Raw genomic sequence first — 17,995 nt, forward strand, 5'->3', positions numbered from 1 at the left:
CACATGTAAAGTGTTGGCCCCATGTTTCATGAGCTGAAATTAAAGATCCCATAAATGTTCCATACGCACAAAAAGCTTATTTCTGTCAAATGTTGTGCACAAATTTGTTACATCCCTGTTAGTGAGCATTTCTCCTTTGCCAAGATAATCCATCCACCTGGCAGGTGTGGCATATCAAGAAGCTGATTAAACAGCATGATTATTACACAGGTGCACCTTGTGCTGGGGACAATAAAATGCCACTCTAAAATGTGCCATTTTGTCACATAACACAATGCCACAGATGTCTCAAGTTTTGAGGGAGCGTGCAATTGGCATGCTGACTGCAGGAATGTCCACCAGAACTATTTGCAGAGAATTTAATGTTCATTTCTCTACCATAAACTGCCTCCAACATCATTTTAGAGAATTTGGCAGTACGTCCAACAGGTCTCTCAACGGAAGACCACATATAACTATGCCAGCCCAGGACCTCCACATCTGGCTTCTTCGCCTGCGGGATCGTCCGATACCAACAACATGGACAGCTGATGAAACTGTGGGTTTGCACAACCAAATAATTTCTGCACAAACTGTCAGAAACTGTCTCAGGGACAGTTCGGCGTCATAACCGACTTCGGTGGGCAAATGCTCACCTTTCAATGGCCATTGGCATGCTGTAGAAGTGTGCTCTTCACGGATGAATCCCGGTTTCAACTGTACCGGGCTAATGGCAGACAGTGTGTATGGCGTCGTGTGGGCAAGGTGTTTGCTGATGGCAGCGTTGTGAACAGAGTGCCCCATGGTGGCGGTGGGGTTATGGTATGGGCAGGCATAAGCTATGAACAATGAACACAATTGATCCACGCCCCTACCTTTTTAAAAAGGTGTCTGTGACCAACAGATGCATATCTCTATTCCCAGTCATGTGAAATCCGTAGATTAGGGCCTAATGAATTCATTTAAATTGACTGATTTCCTTATATGAACTGTAACTCAGTAAAATCTTTTAAATTGTTGAATGTTGCATTTATATTTTTGTTCTGTGTAAATATAGCATGGAAAAAGTCCCAACATATAAAACGTTACAAATAATTTTGATTAATAAAAAAAAAAGGCTTAGTTAAAAAATATCAAACAAAATTAAAGAATTAACAAAAGGGATTGATCAAGGAAATGGATTGTATATATTAGTTGTAATATTATGATGGTTGTTGATAGTTGCACACTCTTGTCAATCTACCAGCTATTGTGTCTATAACCTTACTCAAACATTGGTTCTTCATACACAGACAGAGTGGTAACACTGAACAGTCGGTAACACCACACACCGACCTACACAACTTCACAGTTTCAAACACAACCTGAACACTTCAGGTTGAACTATACTGACAAGTCCCATTTTCACCTTAATCAAGTTATTCTTTACACTGAATAAAAGATGCTGAACGTATTATATTAGCTCAATCTTAAGTAAATGTTACCAAACGTTATTTTCGTGACCTGGGCACATTATAAATTACAATCTTAAAGACAGAGGACAGCACTTGTATTGTGCACCCTGTGAAAGACAAAGACAGAAAAGGAGGATGAGAGAGTGATAGAGAGGAGAGAGACCAAGAAAGGAAGACATTTAGAGGCAAGGTTCGAATTAAACATATGAGTCTTTTCAACACTTATGAGGGTGCCCCCGTTAATTTAATAATGCTTTTGGGGGTGCCCCGATTTGTTACCAGATACCCCCATAATTCAAATCCTCTTCGAGGGTGAGGAGAAGGAGAAAAAGCAGAGATGAGAGGTGCTTCATACAGGATCTCCTGAACCAGTTCACCTCTACTCAGTTAGAAAATAATGAACCAGCAGAACATGGATCTGACTTAGTCTAGCCTGCTAATCTGTGTCTCAGCAAACTGAAAGGATTCAGAGATAAATCTAACTCATTTACTCAGAGACTGGTTTACACACGACTGTTGGGGGGTATTCACAGAACTGTTCCCTTGCCTAACTTGTCCACCACTTTTCCCAGGAGGTGGTGCCTTACTGCTGGTAGTTTCCGTATTGACCCTAAGAGAAAGGGAGGTAGAAGATAAACATCTTTAGTCATTTCAGGTCAACATGAGATGGGGAATACTTTTGTTCATGAATACTTTCTCATGATTCAAAGCAACCCATGGGCATCGCCACTGTGGTAATTTGCGGTGTGAGTTGCCCAATTTACCCAATGTTTTGTTGGACAGCATGGTCCTCCTCAAAACGTGGGGTTGGGGTTAGCTGTAGCTGTACCTGTTGGTAGGCGTAGGGCCTCTGTGTCTGTGCCCCAGAGGCAGCCTGGGAGGAGCGGTAGGAGCTGTACTGCTGGCCCTGATCCTGCTGGTACTGGGAGTACTGGGACGATGCACCCTGACCTGGACCTGGAGACCAAATCAGTCAATCAACAAAGTCTTGAATCACACTGACGGATGTCACAGTGAAACAATCATCATCTTTCAAAAGAAATGTACTGATTTAATGTTCAATTCCCAACCATCCAGACTATCAGCATTTAATGAGCAACATCAAAATGTCCATAGCAAAACATAGGCATGTGTGTGTCTGTCTGTGTGTCTGTCAACGTACAGTGCCTTGCAAAAGTATTCATCCCCTTGGCGTTTTTCCTATTTTTTTGCATTACAACCTGTAATTTAAATGGATTTTTATTTGCATTTCATGTAATGGACATACACAAAATAGTGGAATGAAAAAATAACTTGTTTCAAAAAATTACAAAAAATAAATAACGGATAAGTGGTACGTGCATATGTATTCACACCCTTTGCTATGAAGCCCCTAAATAAGATCTGGTGCAACCAATTACCTTCAGAAGTCACATAATTAGTTAAATAAAGTCCACCTGTGTGCAATATAAGTGCCACATGATCTGTCACATGACCTCAGTATATACAGTGGGGAAAAAAAGTATTTAGTCAGCCACCAATTGTGCAAGTTCTCCCACTTAAAAAGACGAGAGAGGACTGTAATTTTCATGATAGGTACACGTCAACTATGACAGACAAATTGAGGAAAAAAAATCCAGAAAATCACATTGTAGGATTTTTAATGAATTTATTTGCAAATTATGGTGGGAAATAAGTATTTGGTCACCTACAAACAAGCAAGATTTCTGGCTCTCACAGACCTGTAACTTCTTCTTTCAGAGGCTCCTCTGTCCTCCACTCGTTACCTGTATTAATGGCACCTGTTTGAACTTGTTATCAGTATAAAAGACACCTGTCCACAACCTCAAACAGTCACACTCCAAACTCCACTATGGCCAAGACCAAAGAGCTGTCAAAGGACACCAGAAACAAAATTGTAGACCTGCACCAGGCTGGGAAGACTGAATCTGCAATAGGTAAGCAGCTTGGTTTGAAGAAATCAACTGTGGGAGCAATTATTAGGAAATGGAAGACATACAAGACCACTGATAATCTCCCTCGATCTGGAGCTCCACGCAAGATCTCACCCCGTGGGGTCAAAATGATCACAAAAACGGTGAGCAAAAATCCCAGAACCACACGGGGGGGACCTAGTGAATGACCTGCAGAGAGCTGGGACCAAAGTAACAAAGCCTACCATCAGTAACACACTACGCCGCCAGGGACTCAAATCCTGCAGTGCCAGACGTGTCCCCCTGCTTAAGCCAATACATGTCCAGGCCCGTCTGAAGTTTGCTAGAGTGCATTTGGATGATCCAGAAGAGGATTGGGAGAATGTCATATGGTCAGATGAAACCAAAATATAACTTTTTGGTAAAAACTCAACTCGTCGTGTTTGGAGGACAAAGAATGCTGAGTTGCATCCAAAGAACACCATACCTACTGTGAAGCATGGGGGTGGAAACATCATGCTTTGGGGCTGTTTTTCTGCAAAGGGACCAGGACGACTGATCCGTGTAAAGGAAAGAATGAATGGGGCCATGTATCGTGAGATTTTGAGTGAAAACCTCCTTCCATCAGCAAGGGCATTGAAGATGAAACGTGGCTGGGTCTTTCAGCATGACAATGATCCCAAACACACCGCCCGGGCAACGAAGGAGTGGCTTCGTAAGAAGCATTTCAAGGTCCTGGAGTGGCTTAGCCAGTCTCCAGATCTCAACCCCATAGAAAATCTTTGGAGGGAGTTGAAAGTCTGTGTTGCCCAGCGACAGTCCCAAAACATCACTGCTCTAGAGGAGATCTGCATGGAGGAATGGGCCAAAATACCAGCAACAGTGTGTGAAAACCTTGTGAAGAGTTACAGAAAACGTTTGACCTGTGTCATTGCCAACAAAGGGTATACAACAAAGTATTGAGAAACTTTTGTTATTGACCAAATACTTATTTTCCACCATAATTTGCAAATAAATTCATAAAAAATCCTACAATGTGATTTTCTGGATTTTTTCTCTCTCATTTTTTCTGTCATAGTTGACGTGTACCTATGATGAAAATTACAGGCCTCTCTCATCTTTTTAAGTGGGAGAACTTGCACAATTGGTGGCTGACTAAATACTATTTTCCCCCACTGTATACACCTGTTCTGAAAGGCCCCAGAGTCTACAACACCACTAAGCAAGGGGCACCACCAAGCAAGCGGCACCATGAAGACCAAGGAGCTCTCCAAACAGGTCAGGGACAAAGTTGTGGAGAAGTACAGATCAGGGTTTGGTTATAAAAAAATATCAGAAACTTTGAACATCCCACGGAGCACCATTAAATTCATTATTTAAAAATGGATAGAATATGGCACCACAACAAACCTGCCAAGAGAGGGCCGCCCACCAAAACTCATGGACCAGGCAAGGAGGGCATTAATCAGAGGCAACAAAGAGACCAAACATAACCCTGAAGGAGCTGCAAAGCTTCACATTGGAGATTGGAGTATCTGTCCATAGGACCACTTTAAGCTGTACACTCCACAGAGCTGGGCTTTACGGAGGAATGGCCAGAAAAAAGCCACTGCTTTTAATAAGCAAGCACGTTTGGTGTTCGCCAAAAGGCATGTGGGAGACTCCCCAAACATATGGAAGAAGGTACTCTGGTCAGATGAGACTAAAATTGAGCTTTTTGACCATCAAGAAAAATGCAATGTCTGGCGCAAACCCAACACCTCTCATCATCCTGAGAACACCATCCCCACAGTGAAGCATGGTGGTGGCAGCATCATGCTGTGGGGATATTTCTCATCGGCAGGGACTGGGAAACTGGTCAGAATTGAAGGAATGATGGATGGCGCTAAATACAGGGAAATTCTTGAGGGAAACCTGTTTCAGTCTTCCAGAGATTTGAGACTGGGACGGAGGTTCACCTTCCAGCAGGACAATGACCCTAAGCATACTGCTAAAGCAACACTCGAGTGGTTTAAGGGGAAACATTTAAATGTCTTGGAATGGCCTAGTCAAAGCCCAGACCTCAATCCAATTGAGAATCTGTGGTATGACTTAAAGATTGCTGTACACCAGCGGAACCCATCCAACTTGAAGGAGCTAGAGCAGTGTTGCCTTGAAGAATGGGCAAAAATCCCAGTGGCTAGATGTGCCAAGCTTATAGAGACATACCCCAAGAGACTTGCAGCTGTAATTGCTGCAAAAGGTGGCTCTACAAAGTATTGACTTTGGGGCGGTGAATAGTTATGCACGCTCAAGTTCTGTTTTCTTGTCTTATTTCTTGTTTGTTTCACAATCAAAAATATTTTGCATCTTCAAAGTGGTAGGCATGTTGTGTAAATCAAAATGATACAAACTCCCTAAAATTCCATTTTAATTCCAGGTTGTAAGGCACCAAAATAGGAAAAATACCAAGGGGGGTGAATCATTTCGTAAGCCACTGTATGTCTGTGCGTTCATGCAAGCATGTGTGTGTGTGTGCGCCTATGTGTGTGTTCCTTACCGTAGCCCTGTGGCTGTCCACTGTAGCCCTGCTGTGAGGGGTACTGTTGTTGGCTGAAGGGCTGCTGCTGGCCTGACCCCTGCTGGTACTGAGGCTGCTGCTGACTGTACTGGGAGTTGCCTGGGGGTCGGGAGTAGTAATTTAACCACATCAAGGCTTAACTTCATACTGTAATCTCTCGTGGACAGATGCATGTAACATAAATAGTAATCGAGCATCTGACGCAATTACGCAAGATTTTAGTTCTGGGTGTCCGAGATTAGGCCTACTGTGGCACATAGCTAGCAGCTACAATACTATCACAAGTTCACAACCTTTATGCTTATTAGGCATGAGTCTGTGTGTTTTGGGAACATACCTCCTTCGTAGTAGTGTTGTGAGGACTCGTCAAAGGACCTCTCATAGCCCTGTTCACCGTAGGACGACTGTTGGTAGGAGTACTCGCCATGACCTGGAGGGGGCAGGAATGAGCACATGACAAAACCAATCTACCAAAAACAATGTGGCTCCTCACACAGTTACAGTAGAGAGCTTGGTCCTCTCACAGTTTGTAAAAAGCTTACATACATAGGTGTGCACCCATAAGATGGCAAGAGCACAAACAGACATTTGCAGACACAAAGCACACAAAAACACCCTAGAATCAGTTGGAGCTCTGCCCTGAACGATTTTCAAAAATGGGAAATCTCACATTTCGGCACACCAAAGGGGAACACTATTGACAGAGACACACCGGGAGGAAACAGTTCTAAGACCAACCTCAGCACTTTGCCATAACAATCATAATCCATCCACAAAAATCCACCGTACAAAAGACTCCAATTGAACTCCCACATAAAGGGAAAGGAAAGACAAGAAGCCAGAGGATTGGAATATGGAGTTCAGCACTGCAGTATAACTTGAAGACAGGGCAGTGGGATAACACTGAGACGGTATGGCATGTATGGGTGTGTGTGTGTTTTGGAGGGGTTGTGTGTGTGAGGGTCAAGGCTCTAAATGATTACCATCAGGGTAATACTGCTGGTTTATGGGCTCGCTGGAGCTCTGAGTGTGTCCGTACTGCTCTCCGTAGAAATCGTCTTGTCCCATGTACTGCGGTGCAGATCCTGCAAGACAGTCGACACCAGGATTGGTTAATCAGCTGGTCGGACCAATGGGCCTCTGTGTTGGTGACTAAAGTGGGCTGGGGCAGGGCGCTTTGGCAGTTGGAGGGGAGTGTGTGTGTGTGTGTGTGTGTGTGTGTGTGTGTGTGTGTGTGTGTGTGTGTGTGTGTGTGTGTGTGTATATGTGTGTGTGTGTGTGTGTGTGTGTGTGTGTGTGTGTGTAAGATAGAGAGAGAGAGAGAGAGAGAGAGAGAGAGAGAGAGAAGTGGTGTCTCATGGGTGCTAATTACGTAATGAGAAGCTTTTTTGTAGTTGAATGACTCAAGTTCAAGAGGTCCTATTAGTAGAGTAGATTGAAGTCTCTTGTGGAAACCTACGTAATCGGTATTTCAGTTACTTTGTTCTATTCTACTATTCTACTACTACTACTATTCCCTACTGTATCTGAAATGGGAATTGGTAATGTTTGTCATGGGAAGAAAATTCATCATTTTGGCTTCCATTTGAGTCCAATCAATCTAATTTCAGAATGTTCAGCCCTATCCAAACCATGATCTGAAAAAATATAGAATCCTATGAGAATTAAATGAAATATGACTTTCTGAAAGGACCAATGACAAAGTGGTTTTAGAAATCCCAGTGGGCCAATCATATGGGAGACGCTGTGGTGGTGGTGTGCAGAAACTCCAGATGCCATTCCTTCACAAACAATTGAATCAGAAACCAAATATATGTATTTCCGTTGCCAGAAGTATTGCTAGAAATATCGCTGTATCTGCAAGACAGCAACTCACAGTCTCGCTAAATATAAATATTCTACAACATATTGATCTTATAACGTAATGCAAAAAGGACCATTATCACAGCAGTCAACGGCTAGTGAACAAATAACCTTCCATGGCAAAAAAAATAAACGATTCAATTTCCCATTGAAAAATATCCATTGTCAGTGATGAACTATACACTGGAACAATAGACTCCTTGTAGACAATATCTAGTGATTGTACCTGGACAAGCTGGGATAAGACCAAGCCACAACATACAACCCAGGGCAAGTGACCTCTGTTGCCCTGGAGACATTTTCTCAGACATCCTACAGACGAGCTACTGATTAGTCTCTGTGAGGTACGTGCCTAGCCCACGTCCCACACCAAACACAAGGGGACGTTGAGGGACTAGTTTTAGGCACATGCTGACACAGCATGGGTAAAGTGATTTACAGTGACTGGGACTCCATGTGACAACAGCCATAAATCTTCAGTCTGCCTCTTAAAGTCACAGGCAGGCCATTACTATGGGTCAGATCATCTGGGCTACACACCTGCGATACCATGGTAACGTATGCGTATCCGTGACAGATTATATCCACCATAAATATCATAGTCTGATTTTTAGGCTCACACCTCCTAAACACCTGCTAACCATTAACATCTCCACGTTTCAGCCAACATCCATGTCGTCTGCATCCGCTGTGGCTATATCTTCAGGAGTTCCTCTAGTAATCATCTCCACCTAAAACCTAGTCACCTTCTTCACCCAGAACCATATAGCAATTTTCTCCACATTTAGACCACAGTGAGCCCCATGCATCCCTGCAGACGTAGCATTCATCTGCAGCCCATAACCAAACCGCAGCAGCCTGGAGAAAGACAGAGAAAGCCACGGTCACCTACCTTGCTGTGTGGGTCGGTAGGTCCCCATGGGCCTCTGGCTCATCATGCTGTTGCCTTGTCCACTCTGCCCCAACATGCCCATAGCAGCCTGCTGGCCCTGGTACTGCTGCTGTCCGCCCCCAGTCTGGGATGACGGGTAATGAGGTGTGGCCGACTGCTGGTGCATCATGGAGACTAAAAGGGGGTGTGGGGGAAGGGGCGTTATGGGGAGGGATCTTATACATTAACACACACACAATGTCAACATCTTCATCATTGTCATCAATAGGCAGAATCAAAAGAGAAAAATTAAGCCAAAAGGGAGGGGCCATGACAGTCAGAGAGTAGCCAGGAAGGGAGGGGGTCTGTTTCAAAACTCAAAGAATCTGGGAGAGAGAGAGGCTTTAAAATGCTCTGGAGTAAATGGAAAAGAAGCCAGAGAGGGGTCAGTGCATAAAACAGAGATAAATACACATGGACAACCAGGGAGACGTGGGTGGGCTGCAGGGCTGCATGTCAGGGTTAGATGTCAGGAGAGGAGAGCCTGAAGCAGGGAGGTGACTGGGGCTAGACTAGCGACGATACTAGACTCCAGAGGGAGGATGGGGCTGCCTACCAGTCTGATGAACTGAATGTGTTTGGTTCTTCTTGTCGTTCATACAGGAAAATGCAGACATTCACAGGTTTTGGAGTGTGAAGTTCAAGTGTATAAAGACTAGAGAAGTTTTTCTAACAGAGAGGGCAGAGGGGAGGTTATTGAGAATGATGTTGAAAAGCTGTGGAGGTGGAATACCTTCAGGGGTTCCTTGGATCAGTGAATCATCCACCGGTGTCCTGTCTCCTGTCTAAATCAATACAATCCTCATTTTCTAGAATCCTCGGAGAGCAGAACTCCCTCCCTATCTCTCCCTCCCTCTCTTGGCCCTACTGATACAGGGAAAATGACAGTACACCCTCAATCCCAACCTCCACACTACACTCTCAGATACACATGTATCACTCTAAGAAAGGGTTCGCAAACTGGCGGTTTTATTTGGCCCCCCAAGTTTTCTGAGCAAAAATAATGAATTATACACTCAACAAAAATATAAATGCAACAATTTCAAAGATTTTAACTGAGTTACAGTTCATATAAGGAAATCGGTCAATTGAAATAAATTAATTAGGCCCTAATCTATGGATTTCATGACTGGGAATACAGATATGCATCTGTTGATCACAGATACCTAGTAGGGGCATGGATCAGGAAACCAGTCAGTATCTGGTGTGACCACCATTTGCCTCATGCAGCGCGACACATCTCCTTCGCATAGAGTTGATCAGGCTGTTGATTGTGGCCTGTGGAATATTGTCCCACTCCTCTTCAATGGCTGTGCGAAGTTGCTTGATATTGGCGGTAACTGGAACACGCTGTCATACACGTTGATCCAGAGCATCCCAAACATGCTCAATGGGTGACATGTCTGGTGAGTATGCAGACCATGGAAGAACTGGGAAATGTTCAGCTTCCAGGAATTGTGTACAGATCCTTGGGGCCGTGCATGCTGAAACATGAGGTGATGGCGGCGGATGAATGGCACGACATTGGGCCCCAGGATCTCGTCACGGTATATCTGTGATAAAATGCAATTGTGTTCTTTGTCCGTAGCTTATGCCTGCCCATACCATAACCCAACCGCCACCATGGGGCACTCTATTCACAACATTGACATCAGTAAACTGTTCGCCCACACAACGCCATACACACACTGTCTGCCATCTGCCCAGTAAAGGTGAAACTGGGATTCATCCGTGAAGAGCACACTTCTCCAGCATGCCAGTGGCCATCGAAGGTGAGGATTTGCCCACTGAAGTCGGTTACGACGCTGAACTGCAGTCAGGTCCCTGGTGTAGATGACGAGCACACAGAACTGCTTCCCTGAGACGGTTTCTGACAGTTTGTAAATAAATTATTTGGTTGTGCAAACTCGCAGTTTAATCAGCTGTCCGGGTGGCTTGTCTCAGACCATCCCGCAGGTGAAGAAGCATGATGTGGAGGTCCTGGGCTGGCGTGGTTACACGTGGTCTGCGGTTGTTAGGCCGGTTGGACGTACTGCCAAATTCTCTAAAACAACATTGGACGCAGCTTATGGTAGAGAAATTAACATTCAATTATCATGCAACAGCTCTGATGGACATTCCTACAGTCAGCATGCCAATTGCACACTCTCTCAAAAACTTGAGACATCTGTGGCATTGTATTGTGTGACAAAACGGCACATTTTAGAGTGGCCTTTTATTGTCCCCAGAACAAGGTGCACCTGTGTAATGATCATGATGTTTAATCAGCTTCTTGATATGCCACACCTGTCAAGTAGATGGATTATCTTGGCAAAGGAGAAATGCTCACTAACAGGGATGTAAACAAATTTGTGCACAACATTTTAGAGAACTTCTGGGATATTTTATTTCAGCTCATGAAACATGGGACCAACACTTTACATGTTGCATTTATATTTTTGTTCAGTATCCAGTATATCGTAGTTTTTTTATTATTGTTTTTTTGGGGGACAAAAAAAGACTGTAAAAACACCAGGAAATCAGCTCCAAGTGATTTTAATTTTGGAAATTTGTTCCCAAGTATTCCCACGCATAATAGCGAGAGACGTGATCATATACAAATATAAGTACGGTTTAAAATTATTATGTTTTAGTCAAAATATTATATCTGTTTGGCCTTCTTGCGGTCATGTTCCGGCCCCACGACCATCCGCTCAAGAAGAAAAATTGGCCCACGGCTGAATCAAGTTGATGATCCCTGCTCTATGATTTCATCCTCTATTGTTCAACCTCTTTGCTTCCCTTCCTCCCTGATCACCCCCCCTTCCCTTCCAGAGCTCTGACATTTACTCAAGTGGGGGCTGGCCTCTCACCCTCCCTGCTCACTTCCTGCCAATCACAATACGCTATGAGTGGACTCAACATTCGTTACCAATGCACTTAGCAACAAGACTCGCTGGAGAAAACAAAATAGAATAGCGGAATTAGCAATTAGGTATTCCCAAAGGAATAGTGTTTCCAATAACGATTTCATTTAATTGGCTTTGATGGTGTATTGCTATGCCGCTTATCCCTTGTCGCTGGTTCCTCTGCACCTGGCTGGCTCACCTGTGTTGGACTGCATGTTGAGGTTGCTGCGGGAGGAGGTAGAAGAGGAAGAGGAGGAACCGTAGCCTGGGCCAGGGCCCTGGATCATGCTGCCCTGGGAGGAGGGGGGCATGGGGTGGCTGTAGCCGGAGGCTGAGCCATGGGTGGTGGCTGGCAGGCTGAGGGACGTGGATGAGGTCCCAGCCGACTGTGTCTGACCCGCCTGCTGCTGCATGGGAGCGTGGCTGGGGCCTGACGACACACAGAGCAGTCAGAGCAGCCAGCCACTCAGGCACACGCAGCGCCAGCATGGTCACAGGCGCCACGGAAACGCAACACATTCAGTTCATCGCTACACCACAGGAGGCTTGTGGAGGACTAGAATGAAGTTTTGAATCAAGGGTGTGTATATTATGAGGAGAGACTACGAGAGAAGAATTAGTGGAGCGACAAATGGACAAAGACCTGTATGGATACAAAGAGGTGTATCTCAATAGTCTAACGTGGCTTTCTTTCCTCGTCTCCATTACTTAATGTGCAGTTAGCATCCACTTACAGTATCCTGTCTTAAGTGATCAGTGCAGAAGAGGAAGCCACTTTAAAATATTGAGATGCACCCATAGAATGATGTCTGGACAGAGCAGAGGACGAGATCAAATATGCTGCCATAGGAGAGGTAGACAGACAGACGACATACATACATGCAGCAGACAGTCAGTTGGGCAGAGAGGCAAGCAGTTAGATAGTACACACGTACAGGTACAGTGGATATTGTGTGTGAGTGTGTGTGTGTGTGTGTGTGTGTGTGTGTGCGTGCGTGCGTGCGTGCGTGCGTGTGGAGATGGAGGTCTCACCATTGCTCATCTGACTCTGCATCATAGAGGTAGGGGGCAGGCCAGGGGCCATGGTGTCGTTGAGGTTACTCTGGGAGTGTAGAGGCCCGCTGCCTCCGCTCTGCCCTATTCCTCCAGGACCCATACTCCCCATGTTAGGGGTAGGAGGCTGGGAGAACAGGAGGAGAGGAGAGACGTGAATTTACAGCTCTGGGAATTGTATTACAGGAAAGAACAGCTATTGAGGCCGGGTAAGGAAGAGAGAGAGAGAGTGAAGAAGACCAACATGGGGCTCTATTGTGTTGCGTAATTCCACACAGACTTACTGCAGGTAACAGTGACTGCATGTTCTGATTAGAATCTGCTATCGTGGCCAGATAGACTAGGTTTCTGTGAAGGATCTGCTGATACCTGTCAAAGCACAGAAAGACAGGTTAATCACAAGTCGATCATCAAGACTTGGAGCCTTCAACATAATGACTTTCATTAAACTGTGATATACTATATTCATGCTTAAAACACATCTTCATACAAGTACACATCTGCTATAGTAACCTACATAACATGCATCTGTGACAACACTATGAGGACAGGTGTGACTCCTACTGTGTGCATTCTGCTGTTTTTCCTTTGCTTTGGTAATCCATTATGCATTGTATCAGATGGTGATTTTCATCCAACATCTTGGGGAGATAAAAAAAATAATCATGTTAGGCAAGCAGCTTATTATAACAGTGTTATGACACTATAATAAAGTGTCCTGAATTCTCGGGACTTGCGACCCCCCCCTTCCTACATTCCAACTCTCTGAACAAAATTATCTGGGTCAGCTGTTTTTCTTGGAGTATATTTAACGTTGCCAGAAAGAGCCTAGGGCAGAAGAGACTGTTTAAGTCGGACAGAGCCATGGTTTTTCCTTTTTTCCTGCAACTCTAAAAGCCTCCATTATCTTCAACCAATCACAACATTCTGACATCAGTGACAAAAAGCGAGTGTGAACAAGAAAGGGGAACCTGTCCTCTATAGGATACTACGATCCAAAGAAGGCTCTCTAACCGTGTAAAAAACAAATATATGTATATATATATATATATATATATATATATATATATATATATATATATATATATATATATATATATATATTATATGCCCTCAACAATTTGACAAGCACCAATAAGAGTCTTCCCCGTTCCTTCGAGAATAAACAAAGGTCCAATGATGTTGCACGTAGGCTCAGACTGTCCGGTGATCCACACACCTTCCATCATCTCCGCCAATGTCAGACTATCCATTCATCGAGTGTACCTGCCTCTTATCACTGGCTGTCTAAATAATTCTCACTAGTCTACTCACATCTTTGGCTATTTTTGGTAACAATAGCCTATCATATGGAGTGTATTTTGTAAAGGATAAAATGTTGCTTCAAGAAGAAAAAGAAATCACTCAAATAACAGTTAACAAAAAATCTCATGAAGTGCATGCACCAGAATAAGCAAACATTCAGTCAGACTCGGGACAAACTTGATTTTTTTTTTATCGGATGCTATAGGCTATTATTAGACAACATGTGTTGTTGTTCTAACGCATAACGTAGTAGCCGTTATGTAGGCTTCCATGAAAAGCCACACTGTGCAGTGTAGAGGACAACAGTAACATCGCAATAAAAAGTAGCCTTTGATGAATGTCAATCTGTTTTCATTAGCGTCCTATGATCACCTCGCTTTGTTTGGCTCGCTCTACTGTACCAGTTATGTGCTGATGTTGACTACTTTCCCACCATTGGCACTGACTGACTCTGTGCACGCTCTCAAATCGACCAGAATAAAATATTTCCTATTAGACAACGTAATGGAGAAAGACATACCTTTTGTATCGTTTGTTGTGTCACCTCCCCTTTGCTCCTTGGGCGCGCCGATGAAAATGCCACCGACATTGTGATATAAGGAAATGGTAAGAAACGCTCCTTTTATTATAATATTTAGCCTATTATCTTGCGTACAGTATGACATAGTTAGGTTTTCCATTTTCAGAAAATAGTAGGGGTGTGTGAACCCCTGGATTACTCCAAAATGAAAATAAATTATCAGTAAACCACTATTCCCCTGGATACAAATTGATACTCTTCATTTGGTTCTGTTGTAAAATCGAGAGTTGATCAGAATTCCATCATGTCTATGAAAATATCGTCTTTGTCGAGACTCTCACTCAGTAATTTGTTGGTATAACCCATGCAGTCACCTATAGGCTACAGTAGAATTTCTCACAGTAGTAGGGGTGTTCTTTGATTCACGACAGCCAATGCGCTCGCTCTCCAACGTAAACCGATGATGGCCGCAATAAATCAAGGCTGTTGCACACAAAAGTCCGGATGAGGCGCTGTGTTCAACTTCAATTTGCTGTTTCATTCAGTCTGATTACTTTCACTTTTGTTAAAGAGCGTCGGCAAGTCGAGGACACAAATAAATCAGCTTTTCTGTACAGGTGAAGTGCTTGGAAGATGAGCTACGATCGTGCCATCACAGTGTTCTCACCTGATGGCCACTTATTCCAGGTGGATTATGCACAGGAGGCGGTCAAAAAAGGTTCAACGGCTGTAAGTAAGCCTATCATTTATATCAATGTTGATTGAGGTCAAAACAATGGGTCAAGCACTGTGCCGATGCTAAATGTAACCTATCAGGACGGGCGCAACTGTATCACTTGGGCCTAATTCATTTACAGGTTGGAGTACGAGGAAAAAACGTTGTTGTGCTAGGAGTGGAGAAGAAAACTGTGGCCAAGCTCCAAGATGACAGAACAGTGCGCAAAATCTGCGCCTTGGACGATAACGTCTTCATGGCCTTTGCAGGTAATTTAGGACATGACCAATAAGGCAATAAGACCAACATAGGACCAATAAGGCACAGTACACACCCAAGCCACAGATGGTATGAAGTGGTTGATTGCAAGTATGTAATTAGCTTACCATTTGAATGGTATAATTTATGTCATCAACATTTGTTGATGTAGGCCTACTTTGAATGATACATTACATTTTACTGCTGAAATCGAGCAATTTGATTGTTTGTTCACCTTGTTGGGTGAGGTGTTTAATTGGTGTAACATACTTTATCTCCTTATCCCATGGCCTGCAGGGTTGACAGCAGATGCCAGGATAGTTGTTAACAGGGCTAGGGTGGAGTGTCAGAGTCACAGGCTTACAGTGGAAGACCCTGTGACTGTGGAGTACATCACACGCTTCATCTCCAGCATCAAACAGGTACCACACACACACACACACACACACTACAGTACAATACACGTGCAGATATATCATTTCTACATATTCCCACTTTCAGCGCTACACGCAAAGCAATGGGCGAAGGCCCTTTGGCATCTCCTCCCTTCTTGTGGGGTTTGATTTTGATGGAACACCCCATCTGTACCAAACTGACCCTTCAGGAACATATCATGCCTGGAAGGTAGGGGTGTAATTCTGACCCATACATCTGAATCATTAAAAGGTGCTTTGACATGTTTGTCATCACCCCAATGAATTACCTAATGTACCTCAAGTTGGAATGTGATCAAATATGAGCATAATATGAAAACCTAAATGTGGTTGTGTACATAGGCAAATGCCATTGGAAGATCTGCCAAGACTGTACGTGAGTTTCTAGAGAAGAACTATAAAGAGGAGGATATGGAGTCCGATACAGACACCATTAAACTGGCCGTCAGAGCGCTACTTGAGGTGAGGCTTATGCCGGTCTAGATCCAACCTTTTGATTGGCAGCAACGATATTGCATGAGCACCTGCTATTAATGGTTGAAATCTCAGATATTCTTGTCACAAGGTTTGCTCCATGTGTTCACAGGTTGTCCAGTCAGGGGGAAAGAACATTGAGCTGGCCATTATGAAGCGGGATGAATCAATGAAGGTTTGAAATCATGACACCTCCGCAAATCCGTCAGAGGATCTCACCTGTGTAATGATGCAACTTAAATGCTCCCCTAACGACCTCTTTTCTACTGTAAATAGATTCTGGTCCAAGAGGAAATTGAGGAATATGTCACGGCTATTGAAAAGGAAAAGGAGGAAGCAGAGAAACAAAAGAAGAAAACATGAATACTCTTTTTGATTGAAGTCATAACCAAACATGCCTTCATCCATCTTAAATATTGCATCAGGAATCTCATTGTTTACATTAATTATCTCATTGTTTCTCTATCCAATGCTGGAGGGACTCCTAAGGAGTGCATATTTTTGTTCTAGCCCAGCACTACCACACCTGATTCGACTAATCACCAGGCTCTTGTTTGGCTGAATCAGGTAGGATATGGTAGTGCTGGGATAGACTGTTCTGGGTGCCGAGACTAGCGTTGGGCTAAAACAAAACTACTCCCACCCTGGGAGTCCCAATGAAATGGATTGAGAAACACTGCTGCCCTAATCGACCATATGCAAACGTAAGACTTTACCTTATTCTTGCAATGAATAAATATCTGTATTTAAACTACAACTTTCAGTTACTATAATTTGACAGAGAAAATTAACAAGAACAAGTGAATCAGCAATTTTCCATGTTTATTACATTTGTAACAATTTAACATCACTTAATTTGCTAAGAATGATAGAAAACAAACCAATACATAGGGATTCATTAGTTCTGGCAGACATTTGGTCTGAAATTAAGTTATTTATAATGATATGAATAAGTAATATTTACAATACCTGGAACACAAAAATGACCTGAAGGTATTTTCCCCTCAACAGTTTCATCTTGAAAAGCACAGGCAAATTCAAATTCAAAACAACATTGTCAAAAGCCAAAATGTACCATGGGCTCAAAGAAAATATAAAGAAAAAGCAATGCAAAAGCACTTCTCATATACTTATTCAGTTATGGGGCAAACTCAATGTTATGGGGCAAACTCAATGTTTCTTCAATACAAACACCTCATGAAAAATAATGGAATGCAAAATGTAATATACAGAAACACGAGTGTGCAAAGCTGTCATCAAGGCAAACGGTGGCTACTTTGAAGAATCTCAAATATAAAATATGTTATTAACACTTTTTTGGTTACTACACGATTCCATATGTTACATATGTGTTATTTCATAGTTTTGATGTCTTCACTATTATTTTACAATGTAGAAAATAGTCCCAAAAAAATTAATAATAATAATAACTTGAATGAGTAGGTGTGTCCAAACTTTTGACTGGTACTGTATCTCCCCTGACGTGGGCATGTTTTCAATACAGACTCCTTTAGTCGTACTGTATTCCATATAAGGCATCCTGACCTTATGAAAGTTGCCCAGTATACCCTTAATCTTGTAATAAATCAAATCTAGTGATACATAACTTGACATTGTGGGAGGATAACCAACCTTCCAATGAATGGCA

The 17,995-nt window shown here is 43.2% G+C and overlaps 2 protein-coding genes across 6 annotated transcripts; one reads left to right on the forward strand and one right to left on the reverse strand.

The window, feature by feature from the left end:
• Nucleotides 1-1,160: 1,160 nt before the first annotated feature.
• Nucleotides 1,161-14,585, reverse strand: LOC121538547 (calcium-responsive transactivator). 5 transcript variants are annotated; one of them, XM_041846668.1, is made up of 11 exons: nucleotides 14,467-14,585; nucleotides 13,206-13,282; nucleotides 12,926-13,010; nucleotides 12,621-12,768; nucleotides 11,788-12,018; nucleotides 8,662-8,835; nucleotides 6,890-6,991; nucleotides 6,244-6,336; nucleotides 5,886-6,005; nucleotides 2,198-2,390; nucleotides 1,161-2,043 (listed from the first exon to the last, which is right to left on the reverse strand). In XM_041846668.1, the coding sequence occupies exons 1-11, from the start codon at nucleotides 14,533-14,535 to the stop codon at nucleotides 1,917-1,919; spliced, it is 1,419 nt and encodes a 472-aa protein (XP_041702602.1). In that variant the 5' UTR covers nucleotides 14,536-14,585; the 3' UTR covers nucleotides 1,161-1,916. The 5 variants fall into 5 exon arrangements, with proteins under 5 accessions (XP_041702602.1, XP_041702606.1, XP_041702604.1 ...); XM_041846671.2 differs by having other exon boundaries at nucleotides 1,918-2,043; nucleotides 2,263-2,390; XM_041846672.1 differs by lacking the exon at nucleotides 11,788-12,018.
• A 302-nt stretch (nucleotides 14,586-14,887) lies between these two features.
• LOC121537544 (proteasome subunit alpha type-7-like) lies at nucleotides 14,888-17,462 on the forward strand. The gene is made up of 7 exons (XM_041845152.2): nucleotides 14,888-15,195; nucleotides 15,324-15,450; nucleotides 15,737-15,861; nucleotides 15,941-16,063; nucleotides 16,216-16,335; nucleotides 16,460-16,522; nucleotides 16,624-17,462. The coding sequence occupies exons 1-7, from the start codon at nucleotides 15,100-15,102 to the stop codon at nucleotides 16,708-16,710; spliced, it is 741 nt and encodes a 246-aa protein (XP_041701086.2). The 5' UTR covers nucleotides 14,888-15,099; the 3' UTR covers nucleotides 16,711-17,462.
• Nucleotides 17,463-17,995: the final 533 nt, after the last annotated feature.

This window comes from Coregonus clupeaformis, chromosome 24 (assembly GCF_020615455.1).
Source record: "Coregonus clupeaformis isolate EN_2021a chromosome 24, ASM2061545v1, whole genome shotgun sequence".
In the NCBI taxonomy this organism is placed as follows: domain Eukaryota; kingdom Metazoa; phylum Chordata; class Actinopteri; order Salmoniformes; family Salmonidae; genus Coregonus; species Coregonus clupeaformis.